Source organism: Trachypithecus francoisi, unplaced genomic scaffold, assembly GCF_009764315.1.
Source record: "Trachypithecus francoisi isolate TF-2019V2 unplaced genomic scaffold, Tfra_2.0 Lachesis_group5, whole genome shotgun sequence".
Lineage (NCBI taxonomy): Eukaryota > Metazoa > Chordata > Mammalia > Primates > Cercopithecidae > Trachypithecus > Trachypithecus francoisi.
In genome coordinates this window covers 59,897,005-59,915,108 of record NW_022681470.1, presented here as the reverse complement: position 1 = coordinate 59,915,108, position 18,104 = coordinate 59,897,005, and the positions used below count along the sequence as shown (strand labels likewise).

Below are 18,104 nucleotides of genomic sequence, written 5' to 3'. Positions count from 1 at the left end.
TCCTGCCTCAGTCTCCCGAGTAGCTGGGACTACAGGCACCCGCCACCTCGCCCGGCTAGTTTTTTGTAATTTTTAGTAGAGACGGGGTTTCACCGTATTAGCCAGGATGGTCTCGATAAGATTTTCATTTTTAAAGAATATTGTCTTAATGCCCACCTCCTGGCAATATCCAGGTAATATCCAGCTCACTGGTTAATTTTGGATGATGGAGGATGGGAGGAGAGACAAGCAACAAGGTTTTCCTCTTAGCAAAACAGAAAAATGTTTGTGATCCTCTTCTCAGAGGACACCTGAACAACAGGAGTCATCTGAACAGGAGGACATAAGCATTTCTGCATGAAGACCAGGCTTCTGTAGGCACACAGGATGACGGCAGAAGCAGCACAGTACAGGGCAGAGCAAAGTCACTAAGTGCTTATAGTTCAAGAGGCTGGTTTCAACATGCAATGCATTTTGTTAATGACATTTTAGCATAATAAATGCTCTTCTAACAGTTCAAAGAAAGTGTCACTATCCTTCCTAAAACAGCTTTCTTGGTTTTACATTTCACTTAGAAATACATATTTAAAAGATCATTTCATCAATCTTCTATACTTTTTCGGCTGATTAGAATAAGGTATACCACAATCAACTTTCCACTTACCCTTTTACTTTTTTTATCTATGTACACTCTGCCTACTCCCTTTTACCACCATCTACCACAAGAAAAATGAGACTCATCTTTTAAAATTGTGGTATAACAAAAAGACCTGGGTCAGAATCCTGGCTCTGCCTTTACTGGTGTTATAGGTATAATCACTAATTCCGCTTTCTCAACCATAAAATGGGAATAATACCACCTACCTTGCAAGACTGTGAGAAGTAGAGATACTATGTAAAGTTCCTAGTATAGTACCAAGGGTATAAAGTCATCATCACCACTATTAACCTCATGCAAGAAATACCTAAAATCCAAAACTGGCAAAAGAAAATGTATGCAATAAATATCACAAATTATTTTTTAAAAAAGATACACAAGTCAATCTGGTAAGATTCTGAAAACCCTGTCACCTGCTTTATTTCTGGAGAAGGGTAAAGAGAGAAGGGAAAATATTCACTTGAATTTGAGGGGCAGCTAAACTGGAAGCAACAATTTCAGGCCTCTAAGGTTCCTCTGATCCATAAGGGAATGCTGAAACTTCCTTGTTTAGAGATTCAAAGAGTTTAATTTTTCCCTAGAGCAAGATCAACAATTTTCACTGGGATAAAAGAATAAAGAACAAACTCAATAGCACCAAACGGGGTTTTTAACACAGAAAACAGGGCCACTCCTTTTAAATGCAAATTTTTACATTAAAATATGTTTATAAATCATAGTAGTTGTTCTTCCTCTTGATTCAACATTTCTCCCTCCCCTAACAGGAGCCCTAGAACCTGAAGAGCATGTACATTACTAACCAGATATACAATCCAGCCGCCCCATCCAAACTGGAATCTGATTACTAATGGACTAGACTCAGGGCTGCCCCAAGGCATAGGCAGCAGTAACTATGCTCTCAGGGAGAATGGGTACTGAGGGTGCCACCAGTCAAAGAGCCGAACGCTGTGCACTGGGTCCAGGATGACTTGCACACCCTGCTCACTGCGCAGTTTCCGACCACCATGGACAGGGGAATCTTGGAACACCAGTCTCACTCGATGATGCCGCATGTCCGTGCTCACATTGATAGTAAACTGAAATGGAAAAGCAGATTCAGTATCCAACTTACACAACCTTGGTTTCCAACAGCTCACTCCGAAATGAAACAGTCCAGACTAATTTACACTGGCTAGGCCACAAGATTAATCTCTAAATGACAACATGAACACCTTTTTTTTTTTTTTTTTTTTTTTGAGAAAGGACCTCGTTCTATTGCCCAGGCTGTAGTGCAGTGATGTGATCTTGGCTTGCTGCAACCTCCATCTCCCGGGATCAAACAATTCTCGTGCCTCAGCCTCCCGAGTAGCTAGGAATATAGGTGTGCACCACCATGACCAGCTAGTTTTTGTATCTTTAGTAGAGACAGTGTTTTGCCACGTTGGCCAGGCTGGTCTCAAACTCCTGACCTCAGGTGATCGGCCCACCTCGGCCTCCCAAAGTGCTGAGATTACAGGTGTGAGCCACCACGCCCAGCCAACCTTTAAAGATATAAAAAATTAAGGACAATTTCATAAGGCCTTCTCAGCTTCACATGTTTAAACTATGCTAAAGAAAGCCTCACTAATAAGCACTTTGGAAGGCCAAGACAGGCAGATCGTCTGAGGTCAGGAGTTTGAGACCAGCCTGACCAAACCCCATTTCTACTAAAAATACAAAAATTAGCTGGGTGTGGTGGCGGGCACCTGCAATCCCAGCTACTTCGGAGGTGGAGGCAGGAGAATCCCTTGAAACCAAGAGACAGAGGTTGCAGTGAGCTGAGACTGCGCACCATGGCACTCCAGCCTGGACTACAAAGCGAGACTCCGTCTCAAAAAAAAAAAAAAACTGCATATATGATACAATCTCAATAATACAAAATTATTTAAGAGAGAGTACGTACATATTAACAGACACATTAAGAGAACAGTTCCCAAAAGATAAATTGCAATTATAGGATAGTGGAAGTCTAAGTCACCTTTACTTTGTCAGTATATTTATGTATTATTTAAAGTCATTTACCATTAAAAAAAAAAAGTTACTTTCATTGTGGAAGGGTTACCTCATGTATTTCTGAATGTAAGCCTAAGATACAGAGAAGACAAATTACATGAACTCTCCAGTTGCCAAGCCAATGAAAAAATTTTAAAACCTGGAAAAATATGCCAGAGGCACATACATTGTTTACTAATTACTGGCCAAGCCTTGAACAGTGATAATATCACACAAAGGACAGAGCTGAGCTGGTCACTCTATATTTTAATATCTCATTTGTAACCCCTTATGCATGCATCAAGGTCCTGACATACAGTGCTCATGTATATATATCTCATCATTCTTCCTAATAGGATAATGTTTCTCAATCATTAATGATCACTACACATGAAAATGCAAAAACATTCCCTTTCCTACAAAGAAGAAAAGAAGGTAAAATATTCTCAGATATAATTAACGTCTCCACAAATCTGTCTGTTGCTAATATACAGGACTGATTTCAAACTTTTTTTTTTTTTTTTTAAAGATACCTTCCTTCATGGTCAAACTTACAAATATCCTTCAAACCTCAGATACAGCAAAAGTCTATAAAAAAGCTCAAGGCAGTGGCTCACACCTATAATTTCAGCACTTGGGAGGCCGATGTGGAAGAACTGCTTGAGACTAGGAGTCTGAGACCAGCCTCAGCAACGCTGTGAGACACCCATTGCAACAAAAAATAAAAATTAGCCAAGGGTGGTGGTGTGCACGTGTAGTCCTAACTACTTGGGAGGCTGAAGCAAGAGGATAGCTTAAGCCCAGGAGTTTTGAGGTTGCAGTGAATGATGATTCTATCACTGCACTTCAGCCTCAGTGACAGAGTGAGACCATGTCTCTTTAAAAAAAAAAAAAAAAGCTGTGGTTCACCTCCTTTCAGAATGAAAAAAAAAAAAGAGCTGAGAATGACATCCTGAGTCCCTACTTACCAGAGTAAATATCATTCCCATGACAATCGGAATAAAGATGAAATTGAGGGTGGTGACCTGCAGTAGGCAGCAGTCCTGGTCTGGATTGGTATGAACATCTTCGTACTGAACGGGAGGCTGCAATCCTCCTGTACACTTGCTCTTTAACCTAGGGGACTGAAGAGAACTAAGAATTAATCCAATGGCTTAGAAGAAATGTATATGGCTCTAAGAGTCTACCAAAGAAGGCCGGGCGCGGTGGCTCAAGCCTGTAATCCCAGCACTTTGGGAGGCCGAGACGGGCGGATCACGAGGTCAGGAGATCGAGACCATCCTGGCTAACAGGGTGAAACCCCGTCTCTACTAAAAATACAAAAAACTAGCCGGGCGAGGTGGCGGGCGCCTGTAGTCCCAGCTACTCCGGAGGCTGAGGCAGGAGAATGGCGTAAAAACCCGGGAGGCGGAGCTTGCAGTGAGCTGAGATCCGGCCACTGCACTCCAGCCCGGGCGAAAGAGCAAGACTCCGTCTCAAAAAAAAAAAAAAAAAAAAAAAAAAAAAAAAAAAAACAAAAAAAAGAGTCTACCAAAGAAAATCCTATGGCTTAACTAAAGCTAGTGAGATACATTTTTCCATTATCTCCTCTCTCTTTATATATGTTTCTATACAGAGATCAAAGAAAATCTACCCTTTGAAAGAAGGGGAAATACATTTGGATGAGCAGGTTTATACTTCATTTAGATGGTATCCCTTGCCATCTGACAAGAAATGGAAACTTACAGCCTCTACCAGAGGTTCTACAATGTTTGAAAGATTGCAAATTCCTTGTAACTTGTCAGACTCCAAAGAACATCTGCTGGACAAAAGGGAAGGAAGCAGAAGTGGCCACCTAATTCCAGACCCCATAAAACAAAGGAATCACAAGTCTCGGAACTAAAGGAAATCTCAGCATTCACTTTCCTGCAGTAATCCTACTGTCTGCTTCTAGTCACATTTCACCACTGCTAAGACTGCCTCTCAATTCCTTCTCAGAAAGGTCTATGGTGGACTTTCTACCAATGTCTAATAGATACCACAGCCTGTGCAGATCTTATCAAATGCAAAATATCAGAACTAAAATTCTTCCCCAGAACCATGTTTTTGAAATAAATCAATAGGAAAATAAGGTTTACTTTAACTACAAACTTATCTGTAACCCACCTGCCATCACGTGAGGAATAACTAATAGTATTTGTGTCTCATCAGTGAGACACTGAGGAGACAAGTGAAGACACCTCCCTTCCCACCTCACCCCCGCATCCCCCACCCCACCCCGCTCCATGTGTTTTCACCTGTCTCCTCCACTTAGTAATGGGTTTATGGGTTTCTATAAACCGATTGCCATATCTGCTCATAATTCCACAAAAGAATATAGGGTGATCATAATTACACCTAATAATACAGCTGTCCTTTGAGTAATACTGTCACACTGTTCAAGGCTTGGCTAGTAATCAGATTAGTAAACAATGTGTGTGCCTCTGGCATAATTTTTCCAGGTTTTAAAAAATTTTCATTGGCTTGGCAACTGGAGAGTTCATGTAATTTGTCTTCTCTGTCTCTTAGGCTTACATTCAGAAATACATGAGGCTTCCCCTTCCATAATGAAAGCTTTTTTTAATGGTAAATAAGTTTAAGTAATACATAAATATATTGATAAAGTAAAGGTGACTTAAGACTTCTGCTATCCTGTAATGGCAATTAATCTTTTGGGAACTATTCTCTTACTATGTTCTCTCAACATTTATACTTCACTCGTAAATAATTCAACATACACTTACATATAACCACATTATCATTATCACCCATAAGAAAATTAACAATTATTTCATATTATCCATAGCATATTCTGATTTCCTAAATTGCCCCAAAATGTCTTTTATAGCTTTGCTCCCTTATCCAGGATCCACTCAAGATTTACTCTTTGCAGTATGTTGTTATCCTTGTCTTTCAATACAACATAGTTCCTCTTTAGTTTTCATGGCATTTCGGGTTGAGTATCCTTTATCCAAAATGCTTGGGGCCAGAAGTATTCCCGATTTTTTCGGATTTTGGAATATTTGCATTATACCAGTTGAGCATCTGAAATCCACAAACCCAAAATCCAAAATGCTCCAAAAGGCATTTTCTTTGAGCATCATGTTGGCACTCAGGAAGTTTCAGATTATGAGGCATTTTAGATTTTTGGTTTTTAGGCTATACACTATTTGATTTTAGTAAGGCAATTTCATGTCCAGTGTTATGATTTGAACGTTTGTGTCTCCTCCAAAATTCATGTGGACACCTAATCTCCAACACAATAGTATTAAGAGGTAGGGCCTTTAGGAGGTGACCTACTGGGGAGGCCCTCCCTCATGAATGGGATTAAAGCCTTTATAAGAAAGTCTTCACACTAAGTTCAGCCCCTTTTGGCATTCCACTTTCCACCATGTGAGGACAAAGTGTTCCTCCCCTCTGAAGGATGCAATCAGACACTATCTTGGAAACAAAGGAACTAGGCCCTCACCAAACACCAAACCTGCAAAGAACTTGGACTTCCCAGTCATCAGAACTGTGAAGAAATAAAGTTCTGCTCTTTTTAAGTTACCCAGAGTCTGTGGTACTGTTATAGCAGCACAAACAGACTAAGAAAGGTATCTAGGGAAATCTCTTAGAACAAGGTGTTATCTGAAAAACAAAGACCACATACCTGTTTTTTGAACTTGAAGTTGAATTCCCACATTGGTTCCTGTCTGTTCCCAACAATCTTTCTGCACCAGAAAAGTAAGCACTATAAGAAAATAAAAATAAAATAAACCAAGAAAAAGAAAAAGAAAAAAATCAAAATACACTACAATCAAAATAATCAGCAAAAACCTTTCTGTTTGACAGCTCTAAAGCCAGCCACGGTCCCAATGCTGAGATTTTACTTTGGCACAGATAGACTCCCAAGTTGACACTGGTTCAACATAAACACAGACAATCCCAGGGCTGTTCAATAAGGAAAGGAGGGACCAATATAAGTCAACCTCAGAGGTTACTGACATCAACCCCTATTGTTCTTATCTTCAAAGACAGAAACGTGGTATCTAGAGACTGGGGCATCCTCTCTGATTCAGCAGGCTAATCCTCTACATTAAAATGTAAGGAAAGCCAGCAGCCACCAGGCAAGATGATACAAGGCCATAAGGTAGGCAGAGAGGCTGGCCCTATAATAGAAGCAAACTGCTCAGGACCCTCTGGGAGCAGACAGCCAGTAAGGAAACTACAGAGCTAGGCTGAATTCTGTCTAGAATAAGCCCCTCAGTGAAAGTCAGGCTACAGCTAGGGTTAAGCACAAGAAGTGAAGTACCTCCCAGGGGATAAGGGGTGGGTCGTCCGCCGTGCCAGCTGTCCTGCCCTTCAGACATGCCCTGTACGTCCTGCTGTTCCATCAAAATTAATGGGCTTGGCTTTAAGGGGAAAACACTTCTGCTGCCATCACAACGGCTCCAGTGTCCCACACAAGCTATGCTACTGAAAAGAGAGAGAGGGGGAATCAAATACGAAAAGCTGGAGTCCAGGAACATGGGACAACTTCCTTTAGGCATGCTGGCAACTCCCTGAATGCCACGCAATCATGGGTATACAAGTGGCAAGGCCAAGCATGGGACACCTGTCACTGCAGACCCCACACCCTCTTCAGAAGATCTCTAACAAGGCACAAAAGCAGCAGCCAGATGGCCTGGGCTTACTATCTGGATTAAGACCTTAGTTTTCATTCTACTTTGGCTTTTTACAGTCCACTTTAAAAAAATTAATAGACAATGATAAGAATATGAAGATAGGGGTATTTTAGAATTTAGGCAGTAGCACTTGCATTGTGCACTGGAGCCGCTAAGATGTGTCAAGCATGAGGAGTTTGCCCAATGCTGCTCTGCTCCCAGCAATTGATTCACTCCTGGCATGGCTAACTTTCGGATGATCCCCACGCTCACCACAGTTAATCTGATACTATCAAATGTTCTGGGGAAAAGGGACACTGTAAATGTGAGAAGATATACTGTCCACTCATATTACAAGCAGAAGCAGCTGCTGGGTGAAATCCTACTCTCCTGGCATTCTACTCCTTCTCTAAATCCACCAGTTAGCATGATATTAAATTGAGCTCAGCCAATGGCCCTGACCACCTCAGTTTACAAGGCTGGGGGGAACCTCGATAATCTTGAAATCAATAGTACCCTTTTAATTAATACGTATCAGGTAAAATGTGATCACCCTAGAGCTAAACTAGGGGAGAAGAATCATTATATAATGTCCAATACCATAAAAACAAACTATAAGAGAATGGGAAATGCTATGGAACATCAGATTTGAGGTAGGAACAGAGTAACCTTGTTTGGCAAAGGTGATTTAGTAATTTTATCAGGGAGGAGAAAAAGAGAGAATGGACCAAAGGCTAGTAGACATATTTACAAATCAGAAGAATGACAGAGACTTGAATATAAATGTATGAATATAAAATATCAGGGAAATCCCAGGATAAAAAGAGCCTAGAACACAGAAAGAACTTGAGAGAACTAAGGTTTATGAATCAGGGTACCTTATAGTCTATGAGATGACCTACCAGAGCCTGGCAATAGCCTGGCACAGGGCACTTTCAAATGCTACAGAAGTCAAGTCTACACCAGAATCCTTTAAGGAGGTCAACAATAAAGGGGAATCCCTAATGTCAAGGTTGCATTAGAAAGAGAAAAATAGTGAGATGTTCACGTCATACCTCTGTCCCGTGATTTAAAGCCCCTCTTAAAAATTACAGCATACATCTACCATTTCAGTTATGCTCTTCCTAGCCCAAACCATCAAAACCATTATATCTAAAGGGGTCCAATGTACAACGTATGAAAATAAATTAAAATAAAAAGAATAAGGAATACATTAAAAGCACCGGAAAGCTTTAAGGTAAGTATAAGATAAGCCAGCCAGCACAGCAGAAAGGTATTGGAGAAGTGAAATCTCTGAGCCCTGAAAGTTTACATTAGTCCCTTAGCAGCCTGGGACCTACACCCCTCCCCATCAAGGAAGTTGGAGACAAGCCATGATTACAGGCCTACCAAACAAGAGTCCATTAGTCAAACCCCAACACAAATTCTCACTTACTTTGGAATTCTTTAATGTGCTGGGGGTGCTTTCTGGAATGGCTGGATTCTTAGAGATTCGAGCAGCAAATGGCTCATACATATGGTACAGAGATCGGATCACACAAGCCCGGAGACAGCGCAGCTTCTCCATTGACTCTGGTCGCAGACGCAAAGGCAGGGAAGCATCCAGCGTGTAGTGCCTGAAACATGACACATTACTCCTACCAATATGTGACCTGTCTCTCCTGCTCTAGGTCAGTCTCCTAAGACTCCTGGTCTCTGTATGAACTTTACTGCAGTATTCCACTGGGCAGTAGGTAGCTTGTCCCCAGTGCTACTTGACCTCTTGGCAACTTTTACGTCTTTGCCTTGTAATCCTGCAGTTCACCATCCATTTTTAAAGTTGAAATCCTCACTTTTTTCCTGAACACAAGAGCAAACTCTGAATTGGTATCAGTATATTATGCTTTAACTGCTCAAAAAGAACCTGTCCTAGAGGAACCTATACTGGAGAAGAGCCACTAGGTTCTCCTGTCAGGTCTACAATGAGTTCTCTACTCCTTTCTACTTCAACATTCCTTCCCACCACAGCCTGACAGTTTACAACTACACTTCCACACCTAGCATCAAAAACGAGCCCTTTTACTAATCACATAATTTACCTACTCCTCACCACTACAACTATACATAAGGCTGCATAAGTACAAAAACTGTGTAATACTTAAAAGACGACTAGCAAATCAAAGCAACACCTAATCCAGCTGGAAAGATGAGCAGATAAGCATCTGTAGCTTTGAACATTCTAGCTAAAATAAGCCTCTGAAGAAAAGTCAAAGACAGTTCTCTCTGGGACTTGAAGCAAGACGTTTTGCTGAAACTGGATACTGGAGTGGGGAAGGAGGCAACCACATGGAAGACAATTACCTGGATAATTAATAATATCAAATTTAAATTAGAGAGGAGCTCAAGGAGTCCAAAGCTGGGTCATGCCCAGACAACATGGAGTAGAGAAAGTGAAAAGAGGTCACCATCCAGTGAGTAGCTCCAAATCACAAACAGTAATGAAATCACCTACAGAGATAAAAGAGTGAGGTCTCTGTGGTCGCACCTTCGGTACAACCTGGTCCAAAAGGCAGCAGTGCAAGTGACAGTCCAGGCATTCTTACAAATCAGGGAAAAATTCACAATGTCCTCAGGACGGATATAGGAGGCCAGCAACAGCCAAATATCCATGGGATACTCTTCTCCTCCAGCCCCGTCCAGTTCTTCTGAAACAGAAAAAAGAATAATCTCTGATGTTCTACACACATATCTAAAGATACTCGATCATTTCATTTCTCCCAAGGATTGAACAGTTAAGAAAATGGTTTTAAATAGGTCCACGGAAACCCTTCAAACTTATCATTTCCTGCTCATCCTAGCTGCTGGAAACTTTTACCTCCTGTTGCCCAAGTAAATAGGTTTTGTTCTTAAGGCCTTTACTTAACAACTATTGGCAATACCATTTTGAAGTTTTACTTTTTTTTTTGAGACAGAGTCTCACTCTGTTGCCCAGGCTGGAATGCAGTGGTGCAATCCCAGCTCAGTACAACCTCCGCCTCCTGGGATCAAGCGATTCTCATGCCTCAGCCACCAGAGTAGCTAGGACTACAGGCATGCTCCACCACACCCAGCTAATTTTTTAGTAGAGATGGGGTTTCACCATGTTGACCAGGCTGGTCTCGAACTCCTGGCCTCAAGTGATCCACCTGCCAAGGCCTCCCAAAGCGCTGGGATTACTGGCATGAGTCACTGCACCTGGCCATCATTTTGAAGTTTCAAAAGTGCCTTTGCACACATTGTATCATTCAACTCTAATAATTATTCAATGGAATAAGAAAAATATGATTGCACCCGTTTTACTAATAAGAAAAAAAAAAAACCTTGTCACTCAGTCAAGGGAAATAGAACCAAGATTTTCTGACTCCAAATTCCAGCTTTATGCTATTAAGCCCAGCTCTTGGTTTCTCTTTAAGTCTCCACCCACTAAACATTTTCAGTCGGGAAAAAAACAAAATTGACCTTAGGATGGTAAAGGGAGGCTGGGCGCAGTGGCTCATGCCTATAATCCCAGCACTTTGGGAGGCCAAGGCAGGCGGATCACAAGGTCAAGAGATTGAGACCATCCTGGCCAACATGGTGAAACTCTTGTCTCTACTAAAAACACAAAAATCAGCTGGGCACGGTGGCACATGCCTGTAATCCCAGCTACTTGGGAGGCTGAGGCAGGAGAATCGCTTGAACCGGTAGGTGGAGGTTGCAGTGAGCTGAGATGGCACTACTGCACTCCAGCCTGGGTGACAGAGCGAGATTCTATCTCAAAAAAAAAAAAAAAAAAAAAAGGATGGTATAAGGAAATCTCAAAGTACAAATTAAATTAAAAAACCAGGTAAGTTACAGTGCATTCTCATTACACATAACTACCTGTAAACATGTTTTATTCCTCTAGTTTCTCCTTGTTTCATTGCAAGTTTGACCTATGATCCTTGCCAGAGACACCTAGTCACTCTTTAACAACATATCCATGCTGGGTGCAATGGCTCACGCCTGTAATCCCAGTACTTTGGAAGGCCAAGGCAGGTGGACCACGAGGTCAGGAGTTCAAGATCAGCCTGGCCAAGATGGTGAAACCCCGTCTCTACTAAAAATACAAAAAAATTAGCTAGGCGTGGTGGTGGGCGCCTGTAATCCCAGCTACTCGGGAGGCTGAGGCAGAAAACTGCTTAAACCCAGGAGGCGGAGGATGCAGTGAGCCAAGATCATGCCACTGCACTCCAGTCTGGGTGACAGAGTGAAACTCCATCTCAAGGAAAAAAAAAAAAAAGTATCCCTATCTCTTCCTTCTTCACTCATTAGTGTTAATTCTCCTGACCTTGATGTCTACTATACTTCTCAGGTTCAGTTAAGACACATGCTTTGTAAAGATACCTGAATCTGAGCTAATCCTAACCCTAACCCTTATTTCAAACCTAGTCATAGAACTATCCTAAAATTATCAGCTTTCTTCCTTCCTGGGGAAAAAGCCCTTACACCATCTCCCCAAAGTTGCCCCTGCTTTTCTAGCCAACTGCTTCCCACAACTCTATGATTAGATCAAGTTCTTTGGCTAGGTTCTTCACAACAGAGACCCAATATGTCTAAAACATCATCTTTTCTAATTCTTATCCCTCTTATAATCTCCAGTAATCATGCAAGACTCAGTGTACCATGTCCAGGCCCCACTTTCTCCCATATTACCTCTTCTCTCTTTGAAAGAGAAGGCAAACAACGGTTAAAGTTTCCTCTATTGTTGCTGACTGCAGTGGCTCATGCCTGTAATCCCAACACTTTGGGAGGCCAAGGTGGGAGGATGGCTTGAGCCCAGGAGTTCAAGATCGGCTTGGGCAACACAGTCTCTACAAAAAAAAACTTAAAAATTAGCCAGCCATGGCGGTACATGCCTGTAGTCTCAGCTACTCAGGAGGCTGAGGTGCAAGGATCAATCGAGCCCAGGATGTCGAGGCTGCAGTGAGCCATGACTGCACCACTGCAATCCAGCCTGGGCAACAGTGAGTCCCTGTCTCAAAACTCCAAAACAAAAACCAAAAAAACAAACAAAAATTTCCTCTACTGAGACCCATAAGGACTTTTACAAAGCAGAGTGCTATCAAAAATTTAGTAAACAATGAAGAACTGTGTTTTATACATAATTATTAAGAGCTTTCAAAATGAAGTAAATAGAATCAGTAAATGAAAGCTTCATGGAGGTAAGTCATGAAGGACATGAAGAATTTTGATAGGCATAGAGTAAGAGGAAAAGCATGTCAAGTGAATAAGTGCTAACACGAAACCAAGGGACTCAGAAAAGCAAAACATGGAAGAACAGTAAACAGAAAAATCTAACAAGATTTTAATGACATTGAGAAATTACTGTTAAGTCTTTTAGATGTGATAATGGGTAAAAAAGATAACTACTAAGATATTTACAGAGATGATGATGGTATATCTGGAAATTGTTTCAAAATAACCCAGCGTGTGTGTGTGTGTGTGTGTGTGTGTGTGTGTGTGTTGGGGTGGGGGAGTAATGGCTGAAGTAAAAATGGCTGTGCACCCAGCGTGTGTGTGTGTGTGTGGTGTGTGTGTGTGTATGTGTGTGTGTGTGTTGGGGTGGTGGAGTAATGGCTGAAGTAAAAATGGCTGTGCACCCAGCGTGTGTGTGTGTGTGTGTGTGTGTGTGTGTATGTGTGTGTGTGTGTTGGGGTGGTGGAGTAATGGCTGAAGTAAAAATGGCCGTGAGTTGATAGCATATAAAAACGAAAAGGTAATTTAAAAAAGAAAGAGAAAAAAATCTTTTTAATAGCCATGAGTTGATCACTGTTGAAGCTGGGTTATATGGAGTTATAATCAGACTATTCTCTCTTCTTCTACATGTGTCATTAAAAAAAGGCTTTTTAAAAAAAGAAGAAAAATACATTACACCTGCTAAAATAATAAAATAAAAAGAAATTAAAAAAAAAAAAAAAAGACCAGTCTGATGGAATGGAGAAACCTAATGGAGGTAAAGTAGAATAAGGAAGTAAAATATGAATTATGGTTAAGAGCCTGTAAGCCACAAATCATATATCTGATAAGCGACTGGTAATCTGAATAGATAAAGAAGTCTTACAATTCAGTAATAAAAAGATAGCTGGGTGTGGTGGCTCACACCTATAAACCCAACACTCTGGGAGGCGGAGGCAGGTGGATCACCTGAAGTCTGAAGTTCGAGATCGAGACCAGCATGACCAATATGGAGAAATCCCATCTCTATTAAAAATACAAAAAATTAGCTGGGCATGGTGGCGCATGCCTGTAATCCCAGCTACTCGGGAGGCTGAGGCAGGGGAATCGCTTGAACCTGGGCAGTAGAGGTTGCGGTGAGCCGAGATTACGCCACTGCACTCCAGCCTGGTCAACAAGAGCAAAACTCCATCTCAAAATAATAATAATAATAATAATAATAAGATAATCCAATTTAAAAATGGGCAAATATCATTAGCCATAGAGAAATGCAAATCAAAACCACAAGGAGACAAGTACTAATCCACATCCACTATAATTTAAAAAGTCAGACAATAATAAGTGTTGGTAAGGATATAGAGAAACTGGAACTCTTATACACTGCTGGTGGAAATATAGAATGATGCACACACTTTGGAAAATGGTTTGGCAATTCCTCAAAAAGTTAAACACAGAGTTTCTGTATAATTCAGCAATTTCACTCCTATCTAACCATAAACGAAAAAACCTATGTCCACAGAAAAATTTGTCCATGAAATGTTCATAGCAGCATTATTCATAGCAGGCAAACAAAAAGGAATAAAAAAGATTGAGATACTGATACATGCATAGTATGGATGAACCTTGAGAACATTATGCTAAATGAAAGAAGCTACATGCAAAAAACTATATATTATATGATTCCATTTACACGAAATGTCAGAATAGGTAAATCTGTAGAGACAGAAAGTAGATTAGTGGTTTCCAAGGACTGGAGGAGGGTTTGGAATGAGAAGGGATGCTAATAAGTATGGGGTTTCTTTTTAGAGTAATGGAAATGTTCTAAACTTAGACCATGTTGATGGTTGCACAACTCTGTGAATATGCTAAAACCACTGAATTGTACACTTTAAAGGAATAAATTTTATCTCAATTTTTTTTTAAGTCTAAGCCATTCTGTGGAACAAGTCCAAAACAAGATAAATCCCTAATAGAATGGTGATAAGCAGCGATTTTAAGTTAAAAATTAAGGACAAAGAAGTATGAAGAAAGTCAATACGGGCTGAGTATCCCTCATCAGAAACACTCAGGACCAGAAGTGTTTCAGATTTTGGCTTTTTCCGCATTTTGGAATATCCTGACTGTACTTACTGGTTGAGCAGCCCTAATCAAAAATCAGAAATCCGAAGTGCTCCAATAAGCATTTCCTTTCAGCATCATGTCAGTGCTCCAAAAATTTAAAATTTTGGAGCTTTTCAGATTTGGAATGCTCAACCTGTATTAATTTTTGGATCCTCAAAAAGAAGAATATGACTAACAATAACTGGAATAATTCCAAAGCAATCATACCATTAATTTCATTAACTTATTACTTCAATATACTTTAACAAATAAAAATATCTATTATCTGATTCTCAGGTACAGGTGAAAGTACTGGTAAATCTGAGACCAAAAATACACACATCATTTATTATTATGATGATTTTTTTTTGAGACAGAGTCTCACTCTGTCACCAGGCTGGAGTATAGTGGCACAATGTGATGGCTCACTCTAACCTCCGCCTCCCAGGATCAAGCAATTCTCCTGCCTCAGCCTCCCGAGTAGTTGGGACTACAGGTGCACACCACCACACCCAGCTACTGTTTGTATTTTTAGTAGAGACAGGGTTTCACCATATTGGCCAAGCTGGTCTCAAACTCCTAACCTTGTGATCTGCCCACCTCGGCCTCCCAAAGGGCTGGGATTACAGGTGTGAGCCACTGTGCCCAGCCTCACCATTTCACCTAAATGCAGCTGATTATCATAACCACTTTAGCTTTAATAATTCTGGGCTAAGCATGCTAGCTTATGCCTATAATCCCAGCACTTTGGGAGGCCCAGATGGGTGGACTGCTTGAGCCCAGGAGCTCAAAACCAACCTAAGCAACATAGTGAGACCCCCGTCTCTACAAAAAATAGAAAAAATTAGCAGGCATGATGACATGGCACCTGTAGTCCCAGCTACTCAAAAGATGGGTGAATCACTTAAGCCTGGGAAGTCAAGGCTGCAGTGTGCCATGATCTTGCCACTACACTCCAGCCTGGGCAAGAGAGCAAAACCCTATCTCAAAAAAAAAAAATTCTGAGTTCCACCCCAAGAGATTCTGACTCATTAAGTCTGGAGGAAAACCCAGAATCTGAATGATGGTTTGGCACATTACATACCATCAGTTTACTATTCTTTGCTTCATTTGTGTACATTTCATTGCCATTAGGATATTTAAAAAATCACCTACTTTTCTATTTCCCACAGTAGTTATTAGACATGAAGCAAACATTACTAATCGTAGAGCACTTAAAAGCCCATGGTAATGTCTATGTTTGTGTGTAACAAAACTTGTAACATAAAATCCACATATTTGGGAAAACATTTTTTGGTTACATTTCTGCTTCCTTACAGTAACATTCAGAAATCCAGAAATGCAAAGGCCTTTTATTTTCACCTTGCCATGTGGGTTTTTAACCTGATAATAACATGTTCTCAATGAAGGGCTACTATAGTCCACTTCACAGTTTCAGAGCTCTACTAACACATACTAATCTCTTTCCCTCTCGAATTCAGACAAAAGAAAAAAGAAAGCCCAAGTGTATTAAATCCTGTCCCACTACCAAGGTTCTTGTGGAGAGCCAAGTTTTCTTCAAACTCTCCTGGTATCACCTCTTATACCTCCTCCTGTGCTACTGGGAAAGTAACATCTTCAATTTGTCACCACAGGCAGGTCTAATAAACCAAAAGAGAGCAAGCTCCATACCTTTGTGCCTCTTGCTTTTCTTTTTTCTGGAGACAGTTCTCTCATGGATGCTTTCCTCCTGGGCATCCATCTCATCACTGCTGTCGATGATGTCACAGGGCTCACCAGCCCCAGAAAGTGCTTCCTCTGCAGGAACCTGAGAGGCTTCCAAGCCACAAAGAGATTTTACTAGAAGAAAATAAGAGAAGAATGAGATGGCACACAGCTCCATCCAGAAATACAAACAACTTAGCCAAGGTATCAGCATCCATTCAGGAAAGGGGGGATAAAAACATCGTGAGAGAGAAAGGTGAGAATCTATCACCAAAAAAAATAAAGATTTTAGTATTTTAAATACAAAAAAGAAAGGAAAGCAATGGGCAAACTGACTCCAAAGTTGCAGAAACTGCTTTTTTCAGCCCTAAAGAAAAAAGGTGTGCACAATTTTTCCACTATAAACCCTGCAGGATACAAGATGATTTGTATTCTCCTAAGTTCTACAGAGAAATGTTTGAGACAAATTGAATCCAATTTAGCCCTAGTCCTGAGCTGGAGGCAGTAGGTGTCATAAAATACAAGTCTCAGACCCATGAGTAAACAGACTGAAAGCAAGAGAAACACCGAAAAGGAGAAGAACACTCCAAGGTTATTAAACAAGGAAGCAAACTGCAGAGTAAAACATATGTGAACTACAGCAAAGAGATTACCCAAGAAGAATGCAGTGGAAACTAGAGTATGCAAACATGTTTTTAAATGCAAAGAAAGAAAATACTTCTGCTGCAGAAACTGCTACTCTTGACTAATCCTCCTCCGCCCCCAATATATAAGTTAACATTGACAAGAGCAAACACGGTGACAGGAAGACGACTAAAGGATTGCAAGAAAAACAGAAAATAAAATGCCTAGTTCTGTCTTCGCGGCATGAGTCTTTAAAGGCTCGCGCAAAGCTTACCTTCCTGCTGAACAGCGTTGGCTACGGCTTTCTTGACTCGTCCAGACCTCACGACCGCCGGATCCGAGTTGGCGTAATCCGCCACGGTCACTGCAACACAGCACCAACCCTCAAGGAAGACGCCTTCTCTCGTCAGCGTCTTCCCCGCCAAAGACCTCCTCCTCGCTGCAGGCCCCCGGACCGAGTCGCCCTCCAGCTGCGGACAGGCGCGCTCACCTCGGCACGGTCCAGCCCCCTCCCAGCTGCCAGCCCCAAAATGTTTCAGCGCCCCTGCCCCCCTCACCCACCTCGGCCGGAGCAGGCGTCGTGGGCCCGGAACTTGAGTCGCTTTCCTCTCTTGGGCATGGCGACCGTATCGGGGCGAGGCCTGCCTAGCGGGCCGGGCCCCCGGGCCATGTCTCCAGCCGGAGAGCCGGCCACGGGAGCCGCAGGCCAGCTCCGCCCGGCTCCGCGGCCATCCCACACCGGAGGCCGCCAACTCTCGCGAGAACATAGGTCCGGGGTCCGAGTCGCTTTGGCGGACGACGCCGCTCTACGCGAACCAATCATCGCCAGGTGCAAGGGTACGTCATCATCCGGCACCCGCGAATCAAGCTGGGTCCGGGTTCCAGGTGGAGTGAGAGCTGTTGTGCTGGGTGGTGTCGGGTATTGCCGTACCTCGTGTGAGACGAACGGTGTTTCAGACGCGGAGCCCACACCTGTATTGATTAGAATTGAGAGTTTACATCGTGGTCTCCGGGATTCTTCATAGTAACTCCTCTGTCCACACTCCAGGTCCACGTCAGCACCAAAATGCGTATACACTGTCATCTTCGTGCTCTATCTCGGACCCCAGAGACTGAGAGCCTGCTAGTCCAACATAGGTCTGTAAGAGTCT

At 41.9% G+C, this 18,104-nt stretch overlaps 1 protein-coding gene across 4 annotated transcripts; it reads right to left on the bottom strand.

Annotated features, from left to right (window-relative positions):
* Nucleotides 1–1,027: 1,027 nt before the first annotated feature.
* On the bottom strand, nucleotides 1,028–17,733 carry TMEM183A (transmembrane protein 183A). Of its 4 annotated transcripts, none has more exons than XM_033198943.1 (8): nucleotides 17,515–17,733; nucleotides 17,228–17,317; nucleotides 16,297–16,464; nucleotides 9,836–9,995; nucleotides 8,747–8,927; nucleotides 6,318–6,398; nucleotides 3,616–3,771; nucleotides 1,028–1,713 (listed from the first exon to the last, which is right to left on the bottom strand). In XM_033198943.1, exons 1-8 carry the CDS (start codon nucleotides 17,621–17,623, stop codon nucleotides 1,528–1,530), a joined length of 1,131 nt encoding a protein of 376 aa, XP_033054834.1. In that variant the 5' UTR covers nucleotides 17,624–17,733; the 3' UTR covers nucleotides 1,028–1,527. The 4 variants fall into 4 exon arrangements, with proteins under 4 accessions (XP_033054834.1, XP_033054835.1, XP_033054836.1 ...); XM_033198944.1 differs by having other exon boundaries at nucleotides 9,836–9,992; XM_033198945.1 differs by having other exon boundaries at nucleotides 1,619–1,713; nucleotides 3,616–3,763.
* Between the last annotated feature and the right edge of the window lie 371 nt (nucleotides 17,734–18,104).

Coding starts and splice junctions, on each gene's coding strand:
- TMEM183A (XM_033198943.1), bottom strand. CDS start 17,623: ATGGCCCGGGGGCCCGGCCCGCTAGGCAGGCCTCGCCCCGATACGGTC. Junction 3,772..6,317: donor ACTTCAAGTTCAAAAAACAG/GTATGTGGTCTT, acceptor AGTTCTCTTCAG/TCCCCTAGGTTAAAGAGCAA. Junction 1,714..3,615: donor TGGGAATGATATTTACTCTG/GTAAGTAGGGAC, acceptor TTTCCATTTCAG/TTTACTATCAATGTGAGCAC.